The 24,859-nt window shown below is 39.4% G+C and overlaps 1 protein-coding gene across 3 annotated transcripts in view; it reads right to left on the bottom strand.

The window, feature by feature from the left end:
* The window catches only part of LOC108881552 (microtubule-associated protein 4), a 110,789-nt gene that overhangs the window by 71,657 nt on the left and 14,273 nt on the right, over positions 1–24,859 (bottom strand). For 2 of the 3 annotated variants that reach the window (XM_051066603.1, XM_051066604.1), the window contains exons 2-3: positions 13,560–13,748; positions 9,704–9,760 (exon numbers count right to left, since the gene is read on the bottom strand). In XM_051066603.1, coding sequence (XP_050922560.1) covers positions 9,704–9,760; positions 13,560–13,746 — 244 coding nt within the window. In that variant the 5' untranslated portion in view covers positions 13,747–13,748. The remainder of the gene's footprint in view (positions 1–9,703; positions 9,761–13,559; positions 13,749–24,859) is intronic. The other variant, XM_051066605.1, reaches the window with a different exon arrangement.

The following is a 24,859-nucleotide window of genomic DNA, read 5'->3' as shown; positions in this document are numbered from 1 at the left end:
AGAGGGAGACCAGGCTGTGGAGGGTGAGAAGTCAGGAGGCTAATGCAGTGATGGTACTAATTCAGTGTGTGAGAGGGTGATGTGCATTGACAGGCAGTAGAGAAGCAAGGTGCATTGGATGTGACAACGTCTCTGTAGCGTGTGTGTGTTTGTTTATGTTTCTGCAAAGAGGCGGGTGGTTGATAGGACCTGCAGGTATCTTTAACAAACACACACTTACACATACACACAGCTACCTGTGAAAACCTTCTTCTCCCTCCATCCTGGCTTCCTTTCTTTGAATCCAAGCCTATTATGCCATTATATCTCCCACACCTCTTTGTCCTAGCCTGAAAACAAGCCTGTGCTGTCTGTCTGGAAAGAGGACAATAACACCGCGGCAATCCTTCTGTGGTTATTTTAATCCCACTACTTTCCTTGACCTTCTTCACGTCAATGTTTGTTAGTTTTTATTGGCAGGATTAAGGAGTTGAGCTACCGCAAAGGATTTTCTGACTACCCTCAATATTTTCTTCGCTCATATCTGCATTCCAGCTGTCATGGTTTCTGTCATGGATCACAGTTCATTCTACTGAGCCACGCAGGGGGACTGTATTTAGCTCCCACCAGCAGGGATTGTGCAGTCAGTACCTGTCAAATCAACAGATGAAGTGAACAAGTGCACGCTTCAAAGTGCAGCAGGGAGGAGAAGAATCACTAGTTGCCACACATGTTGATGATTCCCATTCAGAGCATTTCAGATTTGAAGCTCAGTGGCAAGACTGGGGCCTCACTCACACACACACACACACACACACACAAACACACTCGGTCAAAGACGTACACACCCGTGCACATGGGGATACACACCAAGACATGCGCACTGAGAGTCAAACACACACCTTCACGTGTGAGAAACACTCACACAGATGAAAAGCTTTCTGTCTTCAGAGGAGACGTCAGTAAGGGAGGAATTAGGTTTTCTCCCAGCTCAGGGATTAGAGCTGCATCATGAATATTTAAAGGAGATTTATCCTGCATTTCTAACACATCACTTCTTTGAGTAAAAGAGGCTAACAGTGTGAGTTTATCAAATTATACAAAGATGGTGATGTGCTGTGCTAAAAGTTAAGAGTTACGGTGCTCCAATCAAATAAAAAGACTGTGACATAATGAAAAGTAGGCTCGGGTGAGTTTGACGTCTCAAAGGCTGATCTTCCAACAAGGATTGCTCATTTAATGCATGTGCTACAGAGTATTGTTAACATTTTGAATTGTCTTAGTGTGAGTTTTGGTTGCAGTTAATTAATGAAATTAAAACATGAGGTTGCAAAATGCTGACAGTCATAAAACCTGACCAAAACATCTTTCTGTAACAGTAAAAATTGTGGTGAAGTAACAGAAGAACTGTCCAGAACATAGTTACTTACAAACCCCCCTGAAGTTTTTACTGTCTGAACTGACATCTCTATTTCTTACTCAAGTTAAATCAGCCATTGGCACCACCATGGCTCCTCTTACCACCACCAGTCTGTAACAAATACATCTAGTGAAGGCCAGGATATTTCAATGAATGAGTCAAAACTTTGATCTGTTGGTGGCATTAAATAAAACGTCAGAGCATCACCAGCACCATCAGTCCATATCATGCATCCTTTGGTAACTGTGAATGTCTGTACAAAATTTCATGAAAATCCATCTGATAGTTGTTGAGATATTTCAGTCTGCATCAACTGCATTTGCCCCTATTGCTCCTGTGATGTAACACATTTATATAGTAGATCAATAATGTATAAAGCATGCTGCAGCCATGACAGCACTTCAAAGTCCTCCAATGATGTATGTTGTCACTGTGCGTGGGCAGGTGCACATAATGTACTGTGCTAGTGTGGAGGTCTTTCTATGCTTTATGTACACAACTCCTCAACTCTCCATCCTGCTGTGTTTGCCCGGTTATCTTTTCAAACTTCCTTCACTCACGCTCTTCACCCTCTTTAAGTGTAATGTAGGAGAACAGCTGTTCTGGACGAAGCTCTCTCGGGGTTGGGATGTTCGTACATGTAAGTGTGTGTGTTTGTGGCATACACTCAGAAAGGTACGGGATGATCCCTCCACTGAAAAGCACATCTGCTTACACAGAGGACTTGTTCAATTCATCGCCCCCTCTTTTTCTCCCTACATCACCCACAACACAACTCTCTGAGCCTAAGTAGGACAGGCTGACCCATATAGACTCACACACGCAAAGACACACATGCTGACAGAGAGCATTGCACAGGTCAGGGTGATCTCTGGAGGTGGATGGTAAAGCCGCAGCAATACAATCATTCATCTCAGAGCTACCCTTCTGGGAGTCAACTCAGCAGTTCATTACCTGGTAAGGTATATTTAAATCAGACTACAACTAACCATTTGTTTATTATTGATTATTCTGTTGATTCTGTTTTTATTAAGCACTTTGTTTATAAAATGTTACAAAGTAGAGTAAAACACTCATCACAATTTCTCAGAGCAGACTAAGGTAAAGTCTTCAGATTTTTTGTCCAAGGAACCCAAAGATATTCAGTTTACAGTGATATAAAACAGAGAAAAGCAGCAAACGGTCACATTTGAGCGGCTGGAACCAGCAAACACTTGACATTTTTGCTTGGAAAAAGACTTGGCACAGGGACACTGTAGTTCATGTGGTATGTGCCTAAGCCCCTTGGCCAACATAAACCCCCTGTGGGTTTAAATCTTGAGATTGTCACTGTTGGTTTTAAAAAAAAAAAAAAAAAAAAAAATCCTTTTAACTTAATCTGCTGAGAAGGATCATGTGGTATGATTGTGAACTACAGGACAGATACTAAACCACTAATATTGTCCTTTAAAGTGAGATTGTTTGTCTCAAGCTAATTTTGTTTAGCATAATATAATAATCTCAAAAGAGATTATTTTGGTCAGATTCATGAGCTGAAAGCACTAATTTTAATGACTGTGCACGTTAATAAAGGAATAAACTTATGTTTTCTGGACAAAAACATCTTGCGGTTATGCAAATAATTCAACTTTTTTTCTGTCAAAAGTAAAGGAGGAAATAAATGTGACATTACATTGCAGTTTTTATTCAAACTTTAACCTAATTTTCAAAGAATCAGCAAAAGAAAATGCTAATTAATGTTCTGTATCTACAAATATTAGACGTAGGCGAGTTGACATACAGAACACAGCACCGTTCAAACTTCAAACGATGGAAAACATAGATGTATTATGAGAGCTAGAGTTATGGCCTAATAAATACATGATGGAAAATTATGAGACACAGTGCGATGAAGTAAGACCTTAGCCTCCATTTGTTTCATGTGCTAATTTAAGGAAGATTACAGTCTTGTCATTGGACCACACCGATCTGAGGTCAACTCTTTATCATATAAGTAACATGTTTCAGGTACGTCATCATTTATTTGCCTTGTATTTTATCATGGCACTTTCTTGTATTATGTTGTTATTGATACTTGAACTTTTTTTCCAACTCAGCCAAGAGTCTAAACTTTTGTAATGATTTTGGAAAGCTCAAACACAGCCATCCTGCAAATGGGGAAAATAAATAGATATCATCATAGAAATAGATCATCATACTGGTCATTTTGAAAAGACATAACCAATGATCTGTTTTGATGTTTAGGTTGGAGGGCTTGTTGGGTTTCTAGTTGTGGATGTTTTCTGTAGTATAGCTGATCACAGTGCTGTGTCATTAAATGAGAACTACAGAAAAAGCAGATGAGCTTCTGTCATTTCATCTCTCTCTACTCTGTGCTTCCTCCTTTCATGTTTGTAACTAGACAACCAGTAATTCTGACAGAGAAGCTATAAAATACTGATAGCTGGCAAACCTCTATAGAGAAGGCGGCAAATTCCTTTATTTCTTTCTTTATGTGTATTTTTAAGCCATACTTAGAAAGGCAGAAGAAATTCCTGATTTCTCTTTGTTCTCTTTCCAAAAAAGGAAAGAGTAATAAAGTAATGTGTTTTGTAACCAAAGAGGCACATCTCTCAGAAGCAATAAAAAAAATCACTTCCCTGTGGCACACACTAATCTCTAAGCTTTACACTGTAAAAATCCACCGCCTCCACAGGTTACAGTCAGTATGACTAAGCGTCTTGTTCTCTTAGAAACTGGCTGAGGTATAAGAATATCTGAAATAGGAAGAATACTGCACATAATATAAAATGCTGCAAGGGACAGGAATAGAAAGGAGCCAAGAGAAGGAAAAAAGCATCAGTTAGACATTAGATAAGAGGTTTAGTTCAGGCTGGTTAGAAGAAGAAAGAGAAACCAAAACCCAGGTAAGTGTGTGTTATATATTGGTTTATTAGCACAAGGTGCAGGCAGACAACAGAGAGAGGCACATCTATAAAAAGACACTCTGAGATAGGTGCTATTAGGAACAAATAAATAAAAGAGGCTGAGCCTAACCCTCTGTGGAACATACATGAACTTTTCATGCATCTAAAAATAAGACAAAAGTCACAAATAATATACAGTGAGTGCCAAGTTTTTCTTTACTCATTGAAGTTTGTTACTGTAGCTTGTGTCTAACAGCACCCTGTTATCTCTATGATAAATCCTAATAAGTTAATTTGCGGTCACATTAACTAAAGTGTTTGATTTTGACTGAATTTATTGCATATATATAAGAACACAATGAAGCAATGCACAAACAAACATAAAGTTATTAGTAATGACTCATTGAGGTAAGCTGATAAAACAAGCAACAACTTGAATTTAAAGATAAACTGAAGATTAGAGAAATATCAAAGAACTGCAAACTTACAGCTCATTAACAGTGAAAAGGAATAAAAGATGGCTCAAAGACTAGAGGGACAGCTCTTACATTCTTTACATTAATGATTGTCCAGGAAAGGTCTGGCTTACTACTCTATCTATTTGGTTAAAGAAACACTGAAAATAGTGCAGAGCAGATAGAGGGTCCTGGTTCGATCACAATGAGAAAATGACAGGAGAAAAACAGAGATACAAATAGTCCTTTGGTGGGTAAATATGTGAATATGTTTGTGTGTGTGTGCTGGTTGCTGGGTGTTGACGGATCAGGCTTGCAGCACTGGCAGCTCCGTTTGAAAGGTTTCAGACAGGAGGATAAGGGCTGGCTGCTGGATGGTGTCTGGGCCTCTGAGTGTGTGCATGTGTGTGTGTGTATGTATGTGAGGACATAAACTTATGAACTTACTGTCTGCTACTGCCTCAGCGTGATTAAATGCTTTTAAATCTGATTGGTTAATGCCACTGTAGGCTTTGAAATATACAAACTTAAATTGAATCTCTATATATTTTTGGTAATATTGCACAAATATACTTGATTTGCAAATTATAAGTGATCAGAAAGAAAGAGACAAGGAGAGAACATTTCATTGGGCACAGTGGAAATATTGTAATTCTGGGCCAAGAAGAACTACAGACAAAAACAAAAAATACAAATTGAATTTCAAATGTGACTCTGTGTGTATGTCCAAAAACAGTTGTGTGTCAGAGACACCCAGTTTGCCCAGTGGAGTGAATCACAGTGTGCCAACACATTATTTAGAGGAACAGTGTGTGCTGAAGGCAGGACAGCATGGAATGGATGTGTGTGTGTGTGTGTGTGTGTGCGCACATGTGTGTGAAAATCTAATGTGGTTTGTTGCCCACTACCTCAGCCTTTCTCCTTCATACTGGATCAAGGGAGCCATAGCTAGGCAGATAGTATGTATGCTTGCATGTGTGTATGTGAGAGAGTGTGTGTGTGTGTGTGTGTGTAGGTTGCAAAGGGAGAGGGAAGAGGTGCACGGAAGCGGAAGCACAGCTGATTGACAGTCGGCATGGTGATGGAGGCGGGTTCTAGTCCTCTGAAGCATGGGGATTGAGAAAACAGGGGAAAAGGAAAATAAGGGAGAGAAGAGGGAAGTAGAGTAAAAGAATGGTGTGGACAGCAGTTTGGAGGAAGAGAAGGGAGAGTAGAAAAGTAAAAATAAGTGCATCAACAAAAGATGATTCATTCAGAGAGAAAAAAAATGATAAAAGTGTCATAAAAGAGAAATGAAGATTTAAAATAAGAGCATAAATATAAAAAATGTGTTTATGTAGAGGGCCAAGAAGAAAAAAAAGTAGGATGAGGGGAAGGGATAGGAGGAAAAAAGGAAGAAAGCAGGTTAGTTAAGCTGTCAAAAACAACTGCAACTCATCTAACAACTATCAAATAATTGACCAACATGAGAAATGGCAGATTTCTCTCTCTCTGCAGGTAGTATGCCAGATTTAATGGTGCTTGTCATCTTATATTGGTCAAATATTTGGGAAAATACTCTATACCATATACTTGTCTTTGCATGCTATGCAGTAGTGTCATGCAGTAGAGGTGACATGCAGCATCCCAGCATCCACATACACACTTGTACACACACACACATCTGCATTTGCTCTGTCAGGATTCAGCTTACGCTCTCAATTCTCTGACCCAGTTACTACTTATACCGCCTGCATCCTGCGTCCTCTCCCTGGGGGCTGCTGGAATAACAATGATGAATGGATCCAATGCACCTAGACAAAGCCAGATGCTCTGTCGACTAAAGTAGGCCCCACTGAAAAAAACATATATCACACCTCACACTGTACTTTTCTATTCTAATCAATTTGGGAAATCAGATAAGAGATTAACCAAAAGTTACACTTGACATTCATTCAACAGTATCTCTCTCTATTACAAATGCACACATATAGCTCTGTAACCATCGGTAACACAAGCTATCCATGCCATGCAAACAGCCAGAAAGCTAAGCGGTGAACATGCCAACACAGATGTCTGATTTACATGCAGATCACTCCTCCCACTGTCACCAGCATCCATCCCCACCAAGGCTTCCAGTCATCTCAGTGGATCATACACAGAACATGAACATGGCAGAGGGCAGGTTTGACAGCTTTGACCTTCCTACATTGCACTTGTATTGATCGGCATTCAGCGGAAAATAGGAAAAAAAAAAAAAAAAAAAACTTAATTCAGTGCCAGTTTAATTCCTTTGCAGACAATAGTTGTTTTTAAGAATAATCTAGAGTGATGGACAAAAGGATGGTAACCTGCCAAATGGGGCTGAGACGGTTACCACATAACCACAATACAACAATACTATGATGCTGACTGTGGGGTTGAGCTCATTACTATCATCACTACTTTTTCACAAGCTTAATTTTCTCATCTGCTCAGCTTAGGGCTGCAGTTAAGTTTTTGGCAACACAAACATAACACTTCTTGACACTGCTATCTGTTTAGTGGCCAACCACTGCGGTGCTGTTTCACACCATATGCATGCATAGTCTTTGTGATGCAGAGCACAGGATCAAGAGCATTACATAACAATCCTACAAAACTTAACTAGAAAGCTATTTTGTAACCTGACAAACTCATCATCTCTGAAGCTGCGGATTTAAAGGTGACTAATCAAATGCCTCGATGACATTACGTTAATTTCAGAGCAGCCTCATTGTTTATCATTACAGGCTTTCTTTTGTTAAACCTACTGTCTCACTGACTACATGACTGGACACACCTGACCACATACAGTATTGTTAATTTATGATTTATCCCAGTTTGGATCATACTATAATATCTGCATGGAATACACATAACTTGATTACTCAAATGTGATTCTTACATGGCAGTGTGAGCAAATGAAGTACACAAAAGCAGAGTCAGCCCCCAGCAGTCAACAGTGGTTGTAACTGTGGTTGCTTACCGTCAACTATGATGTCCAAAGAAAATGTTTTATGTGGCACATTCCAGACTTTTTCACTTAATTCAGTTTCAACAAATACAGGATAACAAAAACTATACTGGTTCAGCCATGCAGCACTGTAGTCTATAGACATCCTCTGCTGTTTGGTTCATTTCTAATTGGGTTAGAGTTCTAACGTGAACTGATCTGTGGTAAACAATTTTGTACAATATGATGCACTTTGCATACAGGGGAGCCATGGAAATTGCTTGTTGTCAGTGTAGGAGACTAAATCTACTAACTTACACCCCATGCTAAATTCTTTCTCTGCCGCTGACATGTACAGCTATGTGATGACAAAAACAAAGTGGAATCAAGAACGGGAGTGTGTATGAGGTGGAGGCTGAGAGGTGGGGAAGAATGAGACCAGACTATTGAAAGACAAAATCTGATGAGCTGACTTCCAAAATGAACCACACATTAAAAAACACACACGCCAGAAACAGTTCTCCTCTTAGTCTATTTCAGTATACGCAGACAGCCAGGAGGGAAGGTGGAGGATGTGTTCATTAGACACAATAAGCATTCCTCTCCAGAGCTGCATCTCATCTCTACAGCTAATTATCTCCGATATGAGATAACACTAGAACAATTTATTCACATTATAAGCAACAAAGGGAGTGCTTAGAACAAGGGACTAGTGCAATTGGGTTATTTCATTTATTAAAAGCGATGCTGCTGCTATTATCAAGGCAGCAGTTTGACAATCTCCTGCTGTCAATTAAGATTCATTTTCATTAATTGATTATGCAAATTAACTCATCTGCATTTCACAACTGATTGAAACTTAAGTCTTGAGTGATTAACCCTCTTCTGTCTTATCCTGAGCTGTAGAGAGGCAGGAATGCAATCTTCTCTGATAGATCTTTCACTGATAGAGTGGGGATACTTTCACTCAAATATTTAAAGTGATGTCTGCGTCTTGTAATAAAAACATGCAGACTTTACAATGAAGTACCACCTCCTTATCAATAAAAGATCAATGTGATAAACATGCAGTCTACTTAAACACTCTATAACTGTTTTCAGGTGGAGAATGTCCAAGTGAGACACATTCTAAACCTCAGGATTGCAGTGGATGTGTGAAAGCAGCTTCAGTCAGTACTTGAAGCCAGATGACAGCTAGTAGTTGGTAGTTATTTTGCAGATTAACAGTTTACATATTGTAAAATAGATTATAAAACACATAAAATAGATAAGATATAATGCACCTGGACCACCATACCTGAACTATCGTTACACTCAAGTTTACTGGTAACACTGTTTTATTTAAGAAAACATATACTTTAAATTAATTCACAGGCGGACAGGCAAGGAAAATGAGTTTTTATTTCAGTGGGTCAAGTCTTTGATATTTTTTGTGGAAATCTAGGGTTTCAGCAACCTGGGGAAGTTTATGCTCTACAAAAAAAAAAAAAAAGTTAAATTTGATTGATTCAAGTATTATGTTCTTACCTCACATATTTATATTTGACTACTTGTAAGCTAAAGAAAAAGGAGTCTGTATTCCCAGCAGATTTATACTCCTGGCACTGTGGAGAAGCCTTGAAAATCAGTATATTCCATTTTTGTTTTTTGTTTCTTTGGCATTCTCTTCAGTTCAACTTCTCAATTTAAACAGCTTTTGAGAATTACAAGAGCAGTAGCCTTGTACTTAAGAGGACCTTGAAAGCATTCTGGAAAGCAATAAGAGCAACTCACATCCTGCTCTGAAAGGCCACTAATAAATAATACTGGGTGCACACAAACACACACACGCACACACACACACAGATCTGAACTGAGGTGAAGAACAAGAAGGAAGCAAACAAGGTTGAAAGACAAGAAAAGATTTAAAGGCCATGATTGGAGGATGAGGATGACAAGGAGGCCTTAGCAGACTGACCGGCGGCAGAGGGAATTGTGGGATATGTCTTACCAGGCTTTTGCACCCCTTGAGCTTCCTGCTCTCCATTCTCCAACGCAGTACCCGTGTCTACACATACACATATACATATACACACACACACACACACACAAAAACAAGCAAACACATTACTATCCATCTGAGTGCTAATGGCTTGATGGGATAGAAAATCAAACGGTATGGTATTGGTTGGTATGTACTGAGTCTGGATTCAAATGGAAACCACTGACCCTGGCCCCTTAAATGGCCCCTCAATATAGTTGTTGTGCACTCGGGGTGTGTGTCATGTGCTGGACACCTAGGTATATGCTTGTTAATACCACACAGGCCAGCTATGGTCAGGCTATGGGAGGGCAGAGGGCAGCACATATCAGCTGGTGTCAGAGTGTGATGCTGTGTGACATCTGACTGCTGAACTTTGCTCAGCAGACACATCACACACATGTACAAATATATAACACATAAACAACATACTGTATCAACACACCAAAGCTCTGACATACAAGCGCACAAATGACTCAAACGCACACATACACACATAGGCAAGCACAGAAATACATATGCACACATACAACACTGATTTTGGCAAATGGACTGCTTTCATCCAAAGCACTTTACATTTTGCCTCTTGTTCACCCATAAACTCACCACTTACACAGATGGCAGTGAGCTACAGTACCATGCAAGGTGCTGGTCTAACCACCGGAAGCAATTTAGGGTTCTTTAGGGTTTGTTCAAAGGCACTTTGGCGAGTCAGGGATTTAACCACCAACCCTGCTGCTCTACTAATGAGCTATATAGGATAAGAGTTCTATATCACAGAGCAAGTTCACCTTAGTCTGACTTTCTTTGGGTTACCTGAGCCTAACACTGGTAATCCTTTATAACCAGTATCACAAAGCTGGTTACAAAAAGGTTCAGTTAACTGTCACTGGAAAAAAAAAAAAAAAAAAAAACGTCATTACAATCATGAGCTTAACAGAAGCCTGTGGAGTTTTCTTGCAAACAAACAAAAATGATTTTTACAATCCACGTTTCTGACCAAAGATACTGAGTGTGTCCTTAAGACTTACATACAGTGCACAGACACGTTAACATACAGCACAGCATGTAAGAACAGCCATGCAAAATTCAAATTCATAGATATGCATGCACATACACCCAGAGTGTATGATTCATTTGCGTCCGCACAAATAAATGAACAAGACACAAATACCACAGAGCACAGGACACTCATCAAACACAAAGATTACATGTGCATCAGGACAGCAAAATAGCAACTCTGATTTAAAAAAAAAACAACAACAAAAATAACAAATCTGTTCCTCCTCCGTCTAGCTCTCCTGCTGACAGAGGACAATAAATTGTGGACTGCCTAGCCCTGCTGTTTGGCACTCAGCGTGTCAGCATGTCAGCGTTTGTCCAAATGCACACAGCGTGCCACAGTTGATCACTGGCAATACCACCCACGGCCCGTCCCGCAGCCGGCTGCCACTGACGAGTGCCCACACACGGTCTGACTGTCTGACCAAAGTGTCTGTGTAACCAAAACAGGCCCAAGAGCTGAGTCATCCCCAGTTCACTGTCACTTCCTTTTATCTGGTTATGAGCTCAGCTGTTTATTTGATCCATCTACTGTTTATTTGTTTACTCACCTTCTTATCTACCTACCTGCATGTTTTTGTACCTTCATATCTCAGCAATATTATATTGCTGTGTGGCAAACTAACCAATTGGGCAGTTTAACAAAAGACTCACATTCACAATCATATGCTCAGTGAACTAAATGAACTTTAAGCAACAAATGATGCCCATATAACTTAATCCTAACACTGACACAAGGAAGCAGCAGTTATCAGATAATCAGGCAAGTCTGTTTATAAAACACCTTCACAGAGCCAGTATGCAAACAACCCAATGTTTAGGTAGGTGGCTGATATGTTTTACTAGTTTTGTCATCTCCTCGTTCTATTATGTTTTACTCCCTATACTATGTCATGTTTGGAAAATCTCAGGTTACAAAAACAAATCAAAATTTTACTATCAGCCCAATGAGCTTATATAATAAAATAAACAGACAGGAATACATTCAACAACGTTGCTGCTGCTTTTTCAAAGGTTTATCTTACTAACAAGGAAAAAGGAGCTTTACAATCTAAATCCCGAGCCATGACAGAGTTTATTAACCTGCAGTATCCATCTATCCACCTACATATAAAACCTGGAGTGAGACCACCACCAAAGTTTCTAAATGCAAGTGCAAGACAATACATGTCAAAGCAGAACTTTCTCTGTTGACTGAAAACATTCAATGCAGAAAAAGGACCTGGTGTGGCATCACCAGTTTGTCACTGCTTTTGAAAGTAAATGTGACACCCTCATTACTAGTGTGTTGCTTCTTTCATGCTTTCCTCACTGCACAATCACATGACATGTTTTATATGGAACTGAAAACACAATGGCATTCAAAGACCTACACTTTTTTTTAACCTGGCATGTTGGCCAAGGACACATTCTTGTTTCCATTGAAGGCCTTGGACAGTAGTAGTAGTGGGGTGGGTTATCATCATACATGTAGACCTTGGAACTAAACAGGACACAACATGCTGTTTAGTTTTCAAATTTTACTAGTCAGCTGGGATATTTAAAGCAGTGACCGCTACTCAGCTTATCTTCAGGCTACTATCTTCCCTGTGGCTGAATGACACCCCAGCAGATCAAAAATGGCATCCAGTGTCCAGCGGTGCCTGATACTATCAGTCATTTAGGAGAAGCTGCAGTTCATGTTACACAACACACATTCTCATCCCGTTTAAGATAACATAGACGTAATCAGATCCAGAGGTGCAGACAAAAATACAATGTCATTGAGGAAAATTTCAATCAAAAGACAAACTGCTCTGATAAATCCAATGTGCACACCTCTCCAGCACCAAACAGCAGACAGGCAAACTAACTGGTGAACACAGTAGTGGCTGAAGAGTCAGATATGTTTCTCACAAGTTGCTGCAGAGCAAGACAGAGCTAAACAACACCAGAAACAAAACTCTGAATGAAGGCTAATGTTTTTCTGTGTTGCTGGATGTATAAGCAGACAGTTGTTAGCTGACATGACAGCTGCTTTATAACAACTTCATAAGATAATAATATATAATTGTGTTGTGTTTTTAGCTTGTTCCATTGCACCCAAACAGCCAAAAAAATTAATAAATAAATCCATATAAAAATGGTGCAACTGAGTTTTCTTGTAACTGGGTTGAACTGACTCTAAATTTAGTTTGTTTTCATTTTAATTTTAGTGATAAATCACTCCTGTTTTATCTGTTGTTGCATTAGAACTGGTTAAACATATAGAATGAGAGAGGATCACAATTTAAAGCGCTATTTCTTCACTTGTCTGTGTTTCTCTTTGCTCAGTTGTTCAGGTAGAACAGCTAACCTGGTAAAAGGCAAGGAGGTAGGGAGGAAGTTATTGATGGAATCACAGCCCTGGACAAAACCTGCCTCTGATCTCATTTCTCTTGTCTCTTCCTCCTCTACCTCTTTGTCCTCATGATTGATTTTCTATCTGCCACCTAGTCATCTTGTCCTGACAATACTGTTTTAAGTCCAAACAGAAGAGCGGGGAAGGGCATGACTGCTAAGGAGACAACAGTTTCCTCTGTCTTTCTCTCAATAAACTATTATTTCTCTTGTCCTTGTTTCTGGGAAACATAACTGCTTCAAAGAACCCGATCTCAGTATTGAATTGGCACTATCCAGCACAGTCAGCATTGTTCAGCATCTCCACTGACTCATATTACTGTGCTTGTAGTCATGATGACTAATATCTACATTACCCACTCTCTGCTCTCTCCCATCACCTCACCTGCCCTGGTGTCATCGTTGTCCAGCAGGGGGATGTAGTCTGTCTTTCCCACCGTCTCCCCGACCTGATCGTCAAAGGCCTCCGCCTCCAGCTGAGCCACGAAGTCCCGCTCCACCAGGCTCTCCGGGCCCGACTGGGGAGCACTGTCTGTCAGTGCGTCACTCAGACTCAGGTCTAATTCTGCCATGACTGTACACAAACACAGAGACACAGGAAGAAATAAGGGAACAGCAGACATGTTGCCACTTAATGAATGGTACTGTCCAACAAATATGACTTATCAAGTGGTTTGTAGATGTTTTTGCTATAGCTGTCCTATCAATACTGTTCTCTTTGAATTAAATAAAAAAAAAAAAATCAAATATGCTGTGCACAGATTATCTTGGAGGCAATTCCACAGAGTCAGATAAATGCAGATGACTTTTAGTGGATGTAAGTTATTCATGTTTGGGATTTTGAGCCTATAATTTACTGAACAAAAAAGCTATTATGACAGGCATAACCCATCTAATCAATGCAACGTATCCTCTTCTGTACAGTACTGACTGAAGCATTGACTTGATAATTTGCAGGACAAAACATATCCGGACGTCTACGTTAAAAAGTGATGGTTTTTTTGGTGTTGAGCCATAAAACCACAATTTTAGCAAGGCTTCTTTTCATTGTGAAGCAGGTCTTAACCACAGTCCAATGATTGGAACAAAGATCCCAGTATGACCCAGAAACTCCCACCAAAGTCTGGTCCCAAATACCTGTGGATTTTAAGCATGTGTATACGTGTGTGTCTATGTGCAGCTGTTTATTCATGTACTGAAGAATATCTGTGTAATGAAACAAAATCTTCCTCTGCAAACCTAATAAACACTTTGACACATCTGTTGCTCATACAGTAGCTGGTATACAGTATGTGATGTAAACAAAATACAGCATGATGTTAGCTTTCCCTTCTTACACTACTATAACTATATTATCTTTTCACCTGCAGTGATTTTCTTTAATTACTAATGTCTAAACTGTATGGCTGACATTGTTTTTCCTTTTCTTCTTCTTTTTGTCACCTCAATAATTGTATATGTCTGAGTGGAGCTATTGTTAAACAAAACTATATAATGAAGATGAAAGAATTACATCAGAAAAACATCCTGTTATATTTAAATTTAGTTCAACGCAGTTCTGTTTTTCAACTTCTAGTTTTGAACTTCATTTATGGAAATGGACATTCTAAGGAAAGAGTGCTATTTCTGGAAAATGAAACACTTTAAAATCACAGGTAAACCTTAAACACTAGTCCTAACTATAGGCTGAATTACAGTCACAAATATGCAACTGAAACAATGGCCACATGTAAGTTAGAATGACTACAAATAAAAAATCTTGAGAAGTAGAAGGCCAGTTGGAGAGGTAAAGATGTAGGAAGAGGAGGTAAAATAAGGAGAAGCAGCAAAGCTAAAGCAGAAGAAACTGAGAGAGATGGAACTGGAGAGGAGAAGTGGTTAAAGGAAGCGAGAGGGCAAAACCACTTTTAATCCAAATCCCACACAACAACAACAGAAGACTGAAATTACAGCATATTGCATCATTGTACATAGGAAAGTAAAAATCTGACGAGCATGATAAACAAAATGACCACATCTATTTGTTTTTTGTGATCACGGCAAAATCTGATGTGAGCTGAATAGGGCCACAAGTTTGTGTCCTAAGGTGACATTAAAGTGGCCACAGGAGCAGTGACTAGGCCAGAGGACCTGGATCCAAACCCTGTGATGGCAGGCATTCATTTTACTGAAGTGCCCCTTAGCAACACTCTCAATGGTCACAAGCTGCAAGGCCTGAGCCTGATCTCTGACCTTTCTGGAGGTCATCTACACAAAATACAGGTTTTAAATCACAGCTGATAACTTAAATATAATACCACTGTCTACCACAGGGAGGCATAGTTTCAACTGGGATTAAGCTGCATGAAAGAAATGCATGGCTCGGTATAGCACAGAGGCACAATCTGTACCTACACATGGACTCAGACACAAAGAGACACACATCCAAGCAGTCATCAGCTCATCTGGGAGTTCAGCTGACCAATGGCCACCAGGGGAATTTGCAGAGTCATGTTGTGTCATCTTCCAACTATAATGCCAGATTATCTTCGGTGCCAGCAGTAGCCAGCCTGTCTCTGCTCTTCAGACACTCTCTCTGTTTATCTGTCTCATCTCCATTTTACAATTCTCCTTCCATTATCTACACTACACTAAACATATCTGTCCTGTAAAAAGCATCTCTCCTCTCTTTGTTTAACTTCCTTTTACTCACATTGTTGAAACGACAGGTTAGGTTCAAGGTCTTCCTCAAGGACGATACAGGAGAACACATTTGCTGCAAAGAGGATCAATCCTGAGACCTTTGAGTCATTACGGTTTCCTTTGGCTGCCTTGACAACAACACTTAACCACACATAAATGAACCATTCTTTCCTAAACTACAGCCACCACTATAGTGGCTCTAGACCTATTTACTGAAAGTACATGTAAATCCATTTTCATTAAAATATACTATTCGGCAATCAGAACTAACAAAAATTGTTTTCCTTAGGTTTGAGACTTTAAATCAAGAGATTAAAAAAAAAAAAAAATCTTATCAAGACCGGTTGCTATTCTCAAACAGAGGCAGTCCAAACTCAAATACAAGACCACAGCCCCATCTGCTGGATTATGCGTTCACTTCCTGCCAAGTAAACAGGTACAGGTATACTGCCAAATGTACCACAACCCAAACAATATCTAAAAATCTGTGCTCATTGGACTGACCTGTGCTGTAGAGGTCTAATGCTGTATATAATTCATCACTTAACTGGCAATATTTGCCTAATACACTGGGGCCAACCTTAAGGAAAATTTAGAGTACGCAATGACAATTTGTGTTCTTCTCACTTTGTGTCAACAGCTTGAAGAAGACCCTTTCCTGTTTCATCATGACGATGTCACCACGTACAAAGCTCAGTCCATTAAGAAGTGATTTTCCCTGTTTGGTGTGGAAGAACTTCACTGGCCTGCACAGAGCTCTGACCTCAGCCCCACCCAGGACCTTTGGGATGAAGTGGAAGATCACCGAACAAAATCATTGCATTGGACCTCACTAACCCTGTACGCCTATGAAGTAGACTCATTTCAAATATAGTTTTGAGTTGTTCTACTGACTATTTGTTATATTTTATAAGTGCAGAGGAAAGTACATTTGCCACTCATTTATGATCAATGTGGTAACAGATACTTTGTACTTCCCTGGCATTAATTACAGTATGCCATGCTACCTATTGTTATTTTGTATTTCCTGAATAGTGTATAAGGAAAATGTAAAATTCCCACTCCCTATTCACAGATTCTGTTGAGAAGAGTGACAAACAAGAAAAGCTAGGCAAAGTCAATAACTGATGAAGCCATCACTAAATAGTAAACTAACAATAAATGCAGGTTTTTATAGACAATACAAGAGAATTTCATGTTTCAGAGCTGTGAGCTACTCTATCAAAAACAGCTTCTGTTAGGAAAATGTAGTAGAGAAGCTTAAAAAAAAAAAAAAAAAAACCAGAACGCAACACAACTGCATCCAGTAGACATTGGGGGTATTTCTACTGTGGGCAAATAGGAGCAAATCCCTTCAATCTGGTTCCAAAATCTGCTGGAAAGTAGATTAATACCCATGATTTTTGAAATGAGATGTTCAACAATGACATATGTGTGTAATGTTCAGCTGTGCATGCACTTAGATGTTGAAGCAAAGCTGAAATTTTTTCATGTGCACAAAGAAGTGGAGAGTTATTGTTCTAACACAGTCTTATTGTATTTATTGGTCATTCAGTGTTAGATATCCTGTTAGATAGTCAGTATGTCAACTGGACAAGCAGTCAGTTAATCAAAACATCAGTCAGTCAACGAGTTAGTAAGCTAATTCGCTCCACACACATTCAGTCATATGATGAATTAGTGAATCAGTCAGCATATCAAATATAAAACAGCATAACATTTTACAAACTGTACTTGTAATGAGCAATAAGCGGGTTCTGAAGACAGAATATAAATAAACTATACATAGGCATACTCCTTACATGCCTGACTGCCAGTGTATCAGCAGCAGTAAATGAGCCCCCAGCACTGAGACCAGGGTGTGTCGCAGAAAGACTGTTGCCTACTGCCTCAACCACAAAGCCATGCTGGTCAGAGACACTGCCCCAGTTTCCATATTTAACCCCACATCATCTGTGTGAGTGTTTAGTATACAGTACGTCATCTGTGCCAGCTGCAGAGCTAGCCGGGTGATCCATGCCACCCAGTCTAACAACCGATCTGATTTAACACAGGGTGAGGGCAATCACAGTCATTTGAACAGCTGAAATACAGACATCTAGTTTTGTTTGTTCCTTTTCAGATCCTTCATCTTCTGTTTCTACAGTGGGTCCCCACATGACCACAGGAGCAGAACCTTTTCATTAGCCTGGTCCTGCAGTGGGATGGATTTGGACTTGGGTTGAGAAAGTTATAAACTCAAGGATGTTTTGACCCTGTTGAGGTGCTTTAGTTTGAGCTGAGCTCCTGTTTTTCACCTCCTGCTCACAATTGTGGTGTGGCCACTCAGAAATAATCCGGATTCAACAAAGGAAGGAAATCCACAGAAAGGGCAGTTTCTATTGTGTTGTCTGCTAACAAATGTCTGAGTGTCTATGTGGATTAGTCATACATTTATGTGTGTGTGTAAACTCATATATGCCTATGTGTGTGTGCTAACAGGCTGGTGGGTGTGTCCTTTGGCAGCCAAAAAAGCAGAGGTGAAGGTTAAGCCTCTTTTTAATCTGCTTCGACACACCACTATTGTATGTAAACAAAAAGGCACCATGACGAGCACGCATGGGGATGAAAAAGAACTTAAGTTAACTGACACAAAATATTAGGAACACTTGCATGTTGCAGAGACTGCAGCTAGAAAAGTGAAGCCAGTTTAATTCTTTTTGTGCCATTTCATCAATAAAGGCAAGCTGAATGAGTGATTTTGGAGTCAGGAATGACGACTCCTCATAACATAATTTCATTTGTAAAGAAAAAAATTATTCTCTTATGAATTACATTCCTCATTGCAGCATAATGCACAGCAATCTAGTTCACAATAAACCTTTGTGGTCTGTGTTTTTTAGATGAATGGACATATAAAAACCTGATCTATGCAAATGTGAAATCTTTCACCAACAAATAACAATGAGCCTTTATCATACAAGGTGTGTCCACAGGCCCAGAAACCATAGATTTTGTAAGTGCAGAGCCAAGACGATGGAGTGAATAACAGAGAGAAGATCTGTAAATCTACAAGGGAGTGAAAGAGACAGAAGGAGGAAAATGACTGGTGAATGTGTGGGGTTTTTCCATAGGCTTAACACTGGTAGGCTCCTGTAGCAGTTGTCAGGGTGATCGGTGACATAACAAGTTAAACCTAATCGCCTAAAAATCACTTTGCATTTACTCCTCCTCCTGTTCCTTTAATATTCCACAAAGAATGTAATGTCATGCTTGATTAATCCTTAGGAAGGTCAGGGGTCAGGTTCTGCTACATGCAGAAGCCTTGGAGACTATCTTGCTCAAGGACACTTAACTGGGGTGGATCCTGTCTGACACCAGGAGGCCCCTGCAGGAAGACTGCCTTCCTATTCCTGCTGCCACAACTAAATCTTTAGTAGAGAGAGAGGATGTTTTTATTAAGAGAAATACTACGACATGACCTAGATCTGATCTCAACTTCCTTGGTTAAACATTGAACAACGATCTAGATTGTAACATGTTCATGATAAGATGTTTACACTTTATAAATCATTAACCCATAATCATTTCTCAGCTCAGATCCAAAAGAAAATACTGTGTGGCTTCATTCATGCATCCTTTACACTTGTGCATTCCAGCTGCAGGTTTGAAAGCAGACACATACCGGCTGCTGGGATATCTGGTGTGATCTAAACTTTGCCGCTGAGCAAGGCATTGCAGCATTAACTGCTCCGGGGCGACTATAATTATCTCAGATATGGTGAAAAGACAAATGCCTCTTCCCTGGTGTAACATGGCCAGAAACGTAAGAGAAAAGTGAGAGGTTCATCCTGCGTCACACACAGTGAGAGATCACTTCCCTGAAGTGCTGCACGGTCAACGCCATACCCAAAATGATATCCTTGTGCTGCTGGGAGGCTGTGACAGACCAGTCTGCTGGTAGGAGGAGTGGATTTTAACAGAAGCAGACAGTACAACTGAAAATTGGCAGTTTCAATGTCAATATTTGCCTGTGCCTGCCTCCAGCTACTCTAACTCTGTTACTTTAAGGGTTTGGGCAACGCATGTGGAGCTGTTCACTGTCCAAGGACGATGTGGCTGTAAAACAACTGCAGGGCAGTTTAATATCCCTACATTACCACTATGTGGACCTATGATTATGAGAGGTCACATGGACAGAGCACTGAGGGAAACGCTGACCTCACTGGAGTCTGGTGAGATGTATGATGTCAGTGATGGTTAGACAATGGGTGGGACCCATCTGGCAGAAACTCTGACTTTGAAATGGACAGGGGAAGGAAGTTATAATGTATGTATGAATAGAAAAGAAGTTGATAAGGAGCTTCAGTATTACATCACACTAACATCTCCAGAAAAAAGTGGATTGTATACAAAATCTAAAACTAGTTAACAGTCTGTAAAAATCATCATAATCTGACAAAAAAGTTTACAGACTAATTTTGTTTTTTAACCACAACTTTCTCAGAATCATTAATTTGCACAGTGAAAATTTGTGCAACAACAACAACATGATAAAATCCTACTGTATCATCAGAATATTGATGAACTGATAACCAGTAATACTGACTTCTTGCCCAGCTCTAATTCCAACCACAAGCTAATGTGTTCCAGTCATCACTTCTGCCTGCTTCAGACTGCATTTGGAGAGATTTATACTGCAGATAATAGCTTTTTGTCCTGTTGTGACCCTGAAATAATCTGTGATGCACCCATTACAAATCATTTTTAAAATCCTTCTGAAAATGACTGAATAAAAAACACGTCTCACATCTTGCCAGCTCTTTCACAACAGATAGAATGATGAAGAAAGAAAAACTGAAAGATCTGTGCCTCCGATAGATATCTTCCATGACTCAATGTCTCAAGATAACCACAAGTAAAGAGAACGTAAGTGAATGAGTCTGAATGAGTTGAAGATTGTTGAAGGGCACTATGGAGATATTTAATAAATCTGTACAGAGCACCGCAAAGTACTTGCACAGATGTATTATGAGTACAGTGTATAATGTGTATTAAAGCAGGCAGCCTCAACATGGTCTGGAAAAACAAAGTGTTCAGTGGCTTGGGCTTGTAGCCACTGTGTGGAAAGCTCACCTCTGATGTCACTTTCTAAGAGAGGTGGGACACTTCCTCTAAATGCTCAGCTTACTCGGTCACCACGCGAGTGGGTGTGTACTGTAGGAGTGTTTGTGTGCGTTTGTGTGTATGTGTGTGTATGACAGGACGAGAGCTGGCTCACACTGCTGCTTGCCTGAATGAGTTTGTGGCTTCTCTACTTCCTGTCACTTCACAGAGACAAGGATGAATACTGATTGAAGAAGTATTACAAATTTACATACCGTTAATAAGAACATTAATAGAAGTCTGAAGCTAAATAATTTTCCTGAAATAACTGGCACAACAAGTCATGATTAATAATCATCATCACAATATTTACCAACAACTACATAATCTGGATTAATTTTCAGCATTATATAAGCCTAGAGAGGTCTCTTAGTGATTCTACACACCCTGCTCATCTGTTTTTACTGTGGAAGAAGGTATACTGCATGCATGTTTTGGTTATCACTGAGCTCGCCACTATATTTTTTGCATGTGCGTATATTTGGAGCCATTTCCCCTTTTTTCAGCCGCCATACTTCTGTTTTCATTCCAGCTGATATACAGAGACAGCTGACGAGGGACTTTTAGCCCTTGCTAATTTCTCGCACTGCCTCTCCCTCTCCCTCTCTCTCTAAAACACACACACACACACACACACACACACACACAGGACCTGCTCATACACAACCTGATGGATTTAATTACAAACTGGAGCCTTTTTTCTCAAACAGTTAGATAGAGCTGTGCCCCACAGAATTAGTTTGGTTATATTTACAACATTAACATCTTACAGAAGAATAAAAGTTAGTGCACGATTATTTATTCTTTTCTGCAGCTTAAAGAATCTAATCTGCAGCTTAAAGAATCTAATTTAACTTCTTTTCAGCTGGCCTCACACTGATAGTAGTCATGCTCTTTACAGATTTAATTTAAGAAACCAATAGGTTCTTTCAGAGTACAAACTGGACTTGTGGTTTGATGATGCAGAGTGGGTATGTGAAGCATTCTTGCTACTACTTAATTACAAATGCTCCAGTAAAATCCTTGTTACTAAATAATGCCCCTAGCTAGACCGTTAACAGTCTATATTATAAGTAGTTTGTACTGGTTATTTCTCTTTTTCAGTTACAGCTTACTCTGTTAAACTCTGAGTCACACCCTGCCTCGCTAATCAATACACACACCTGAGGGGATCTACTTCAAAGGCTGGTGTCTGTGTGTGTCTTTGTGAGAGGGAGATATTATAAGAAGCAGATACTTCTAGGAAAAGCACCATTACTCACATAAACCCACACACTCACACACAGCATGACCCCCCCCCCTCTATGAGTTTACATGAAAGCAGAAGGAGAGCAGGGAGGCAAGAGACTCTGTCATCTGATACCTGTTCACACCCTGTAAATCACAACTCCAAGTATGCCCACAGGGGAATCCTCAAACCTGTTATGTGGAGGTGTCATATCATAAAACCCCTTACCAGACGTTCTTGTCTAAACTGCAAGAATTACTGAATTATGCAGACATGCATGGAAGTTTTGCACACAATGCACATACACTACATGTTGCAAACAAATGGGAATTAAAGTATTTGTAAAAAAAAAAAAAAAAAAAAGAAAAAGTCTGAATTGTTCAAAAAATGTTAATTTTGTGGAAGATGTGTTGCTATTGTATGACTGATAATGTCAGACAACAAAATGATAAAATGGCTTTGTGTGTGTGTACGTGTGTGTGTCTGAGGTGTTCCTGTGTCCAGCTGCCATCGCACTAATCTGAGAGAGATGCTATCTCTGACATTCCTAGCGAGCCATTCAGGCTATCTCAGCCAAGCCACACAATCACAGAACTTTGTCAACACACCCTGACACACAAACACACATACACAATGAATGTAACACAAGAATGGATTCTTCAAATGTAGCTATCAGCAACAAATGTGTAGGAGGTTTGGCCCATAAAATGACTATTTATATATTACTGGCCTATACATATATATTAAACAGGTACATCTATATCACATTGGCTTTCAAGTTGGCAGAGAAGTCAAACAATTGTAGACTATAACTCTTTAATAACCACATTTAAGAGACTCTTATCAAAATGTATAGGTTATGTTTCAATATAAGTTTTAATACATTACAGTAACAGTACTTTTAATACCCTTGATTAATACGGAGTAAAGTAACTAAGTAGTAGTAAAGTAACAAAATAAGGTCTTAGTTTCAACAGTGACTCTCATTCTGCAGAAAAGCAGAATTTGTTTTTTATTTTTTTTATTTTAACATTTTCAGTGTAACTTTTGCATTAAAAAGAAGTTCATTAACTGAAGTATTTTATTTAAAACATCCTCATATTTTGTCCTAGTGAGATCACACCCAAGCCTTCGGCAGATTCACAGCATGTGTTTACACAGTTTACAGAGAGCTGTTAAACCTGCAAAAAAATGTAGAACTGCTTCCAAAAAGTCATGCTTTGCTAGGAGGAAGCACTCGTGAGAAAATTTATTCTTTCAATACTCTTACTAGTCTTTTAGATCAAGAATGTCATATGAGAAAAGGTTCGTTTTAAAATGCTGGTTATTCATTTATTGAGTCATTCTTGACTCACTATTTAAAAAAAAATCAGAGTGACAGTTTTATTAGCTCATAACACCAGAAATAACTCTCAGAATCATTCCTTTAAGTAGTGGAAGTTTCACTTTGTAATGAGACCTTAAATTGACATTTACTGTATTTATTTAAATATTCACTACAATTCAGCAGGTAAAATGAGGCTTCAATATTTTCCAATATAGTAGTAAAGCAGCATATCAGTGCTCATTCTCTAACACCCCCAACCACACACACATACAATAAATCACATTCACAGACCTAATCTCTGACACCTCTGTATGTCTAACAATTGACAAACTAATAAACTTCTCTAATTGCACATTTCACCCCACAAGCCGACAGTTCAGGTAATGACAAAAACATGTGAACACATTTCTCACCCAGACTCACTCTCTCACATACACACACGTACTAACACACAGGTGTTTATGAAAGTAGCTGTTGGTATGTTAACTATCAGGCTTTGTGACTACTGAGACTACTATCGGTGATGAGACCCAAAGAACACGACAGAGAGACAGTCCACAGGCCTCTGGTTTGTCTTCAAATATAGGGAGTGGCCTAAAGCCCCAGGGTTGTAGGTGTGTGTGTGTGTGTGTCTAACAGACCACACACACATACAATAAAGAAAGACTGTATCGTAATTAGACTGTATCGTAATTAGTCTCAGGAGGCGTACAGGTGCAGTTCTCCTCCATCACTTACTATCTTCAGACACAGGAGAGAGTGTATGTATGTGTGTGTCAATGTGTGTGCGCGTGTGTTTGCATTTGTGTGTGTGTGTCTATGTCAGTGTGTGCATGAATGTCTACAGCTCCTGTGAACAGGGGCAGTTGCAGAGCTAAGAAATGAATGGCCTTCTTCTGTTGTACTCTGTATGTAGGTACTTTCCTACCTTTAAAATCAGGGAACTGTGTCCAAGTTTAGCCCAAGGGCTACAGTTCCTGCTCTCAAAAAGTCCCTGCTCCTGAGCTAGGACTTTCCAGTGACCCTGCAGTGTTCAATCAAGGTCAACAAAAAACTATAATGAAAAATATTTGTTGATGACCTTTTCTTCCACAATTAAAAATTATATAAATAACTACTAGTAACCTACAAAACCAAAATTATGGCAAAAGTTATATTTAAGCTAAACAATACTAAAAAAAACAGCAGAAACAACACATGAATCAATTACTGTGGTTGTGTTACATATTGAACTACCTGCATGTACCTGTGGAGTCATGCACTGCATGCTACTGATAAATAAAAAAGTATCCTGCCAAAAAAT

Source organism: Lates calcarifer, linkage group LG24 (genome assembly GCF_001640805.2).
Source record: "Lates calcarifer isolate ASB-BC8 linkage group LG24, TLL_Latcal_v3, whole genome shotgun sequence".
NCBI classification, from domain to species: Eukaryota; Metazoa; Chordata; class Actinopteri; family Centropomidae; genus Lates; species Lates calcarifer.
This window is presented reverse-complemented; position numbering and strand designations above follow the sequence as displayed.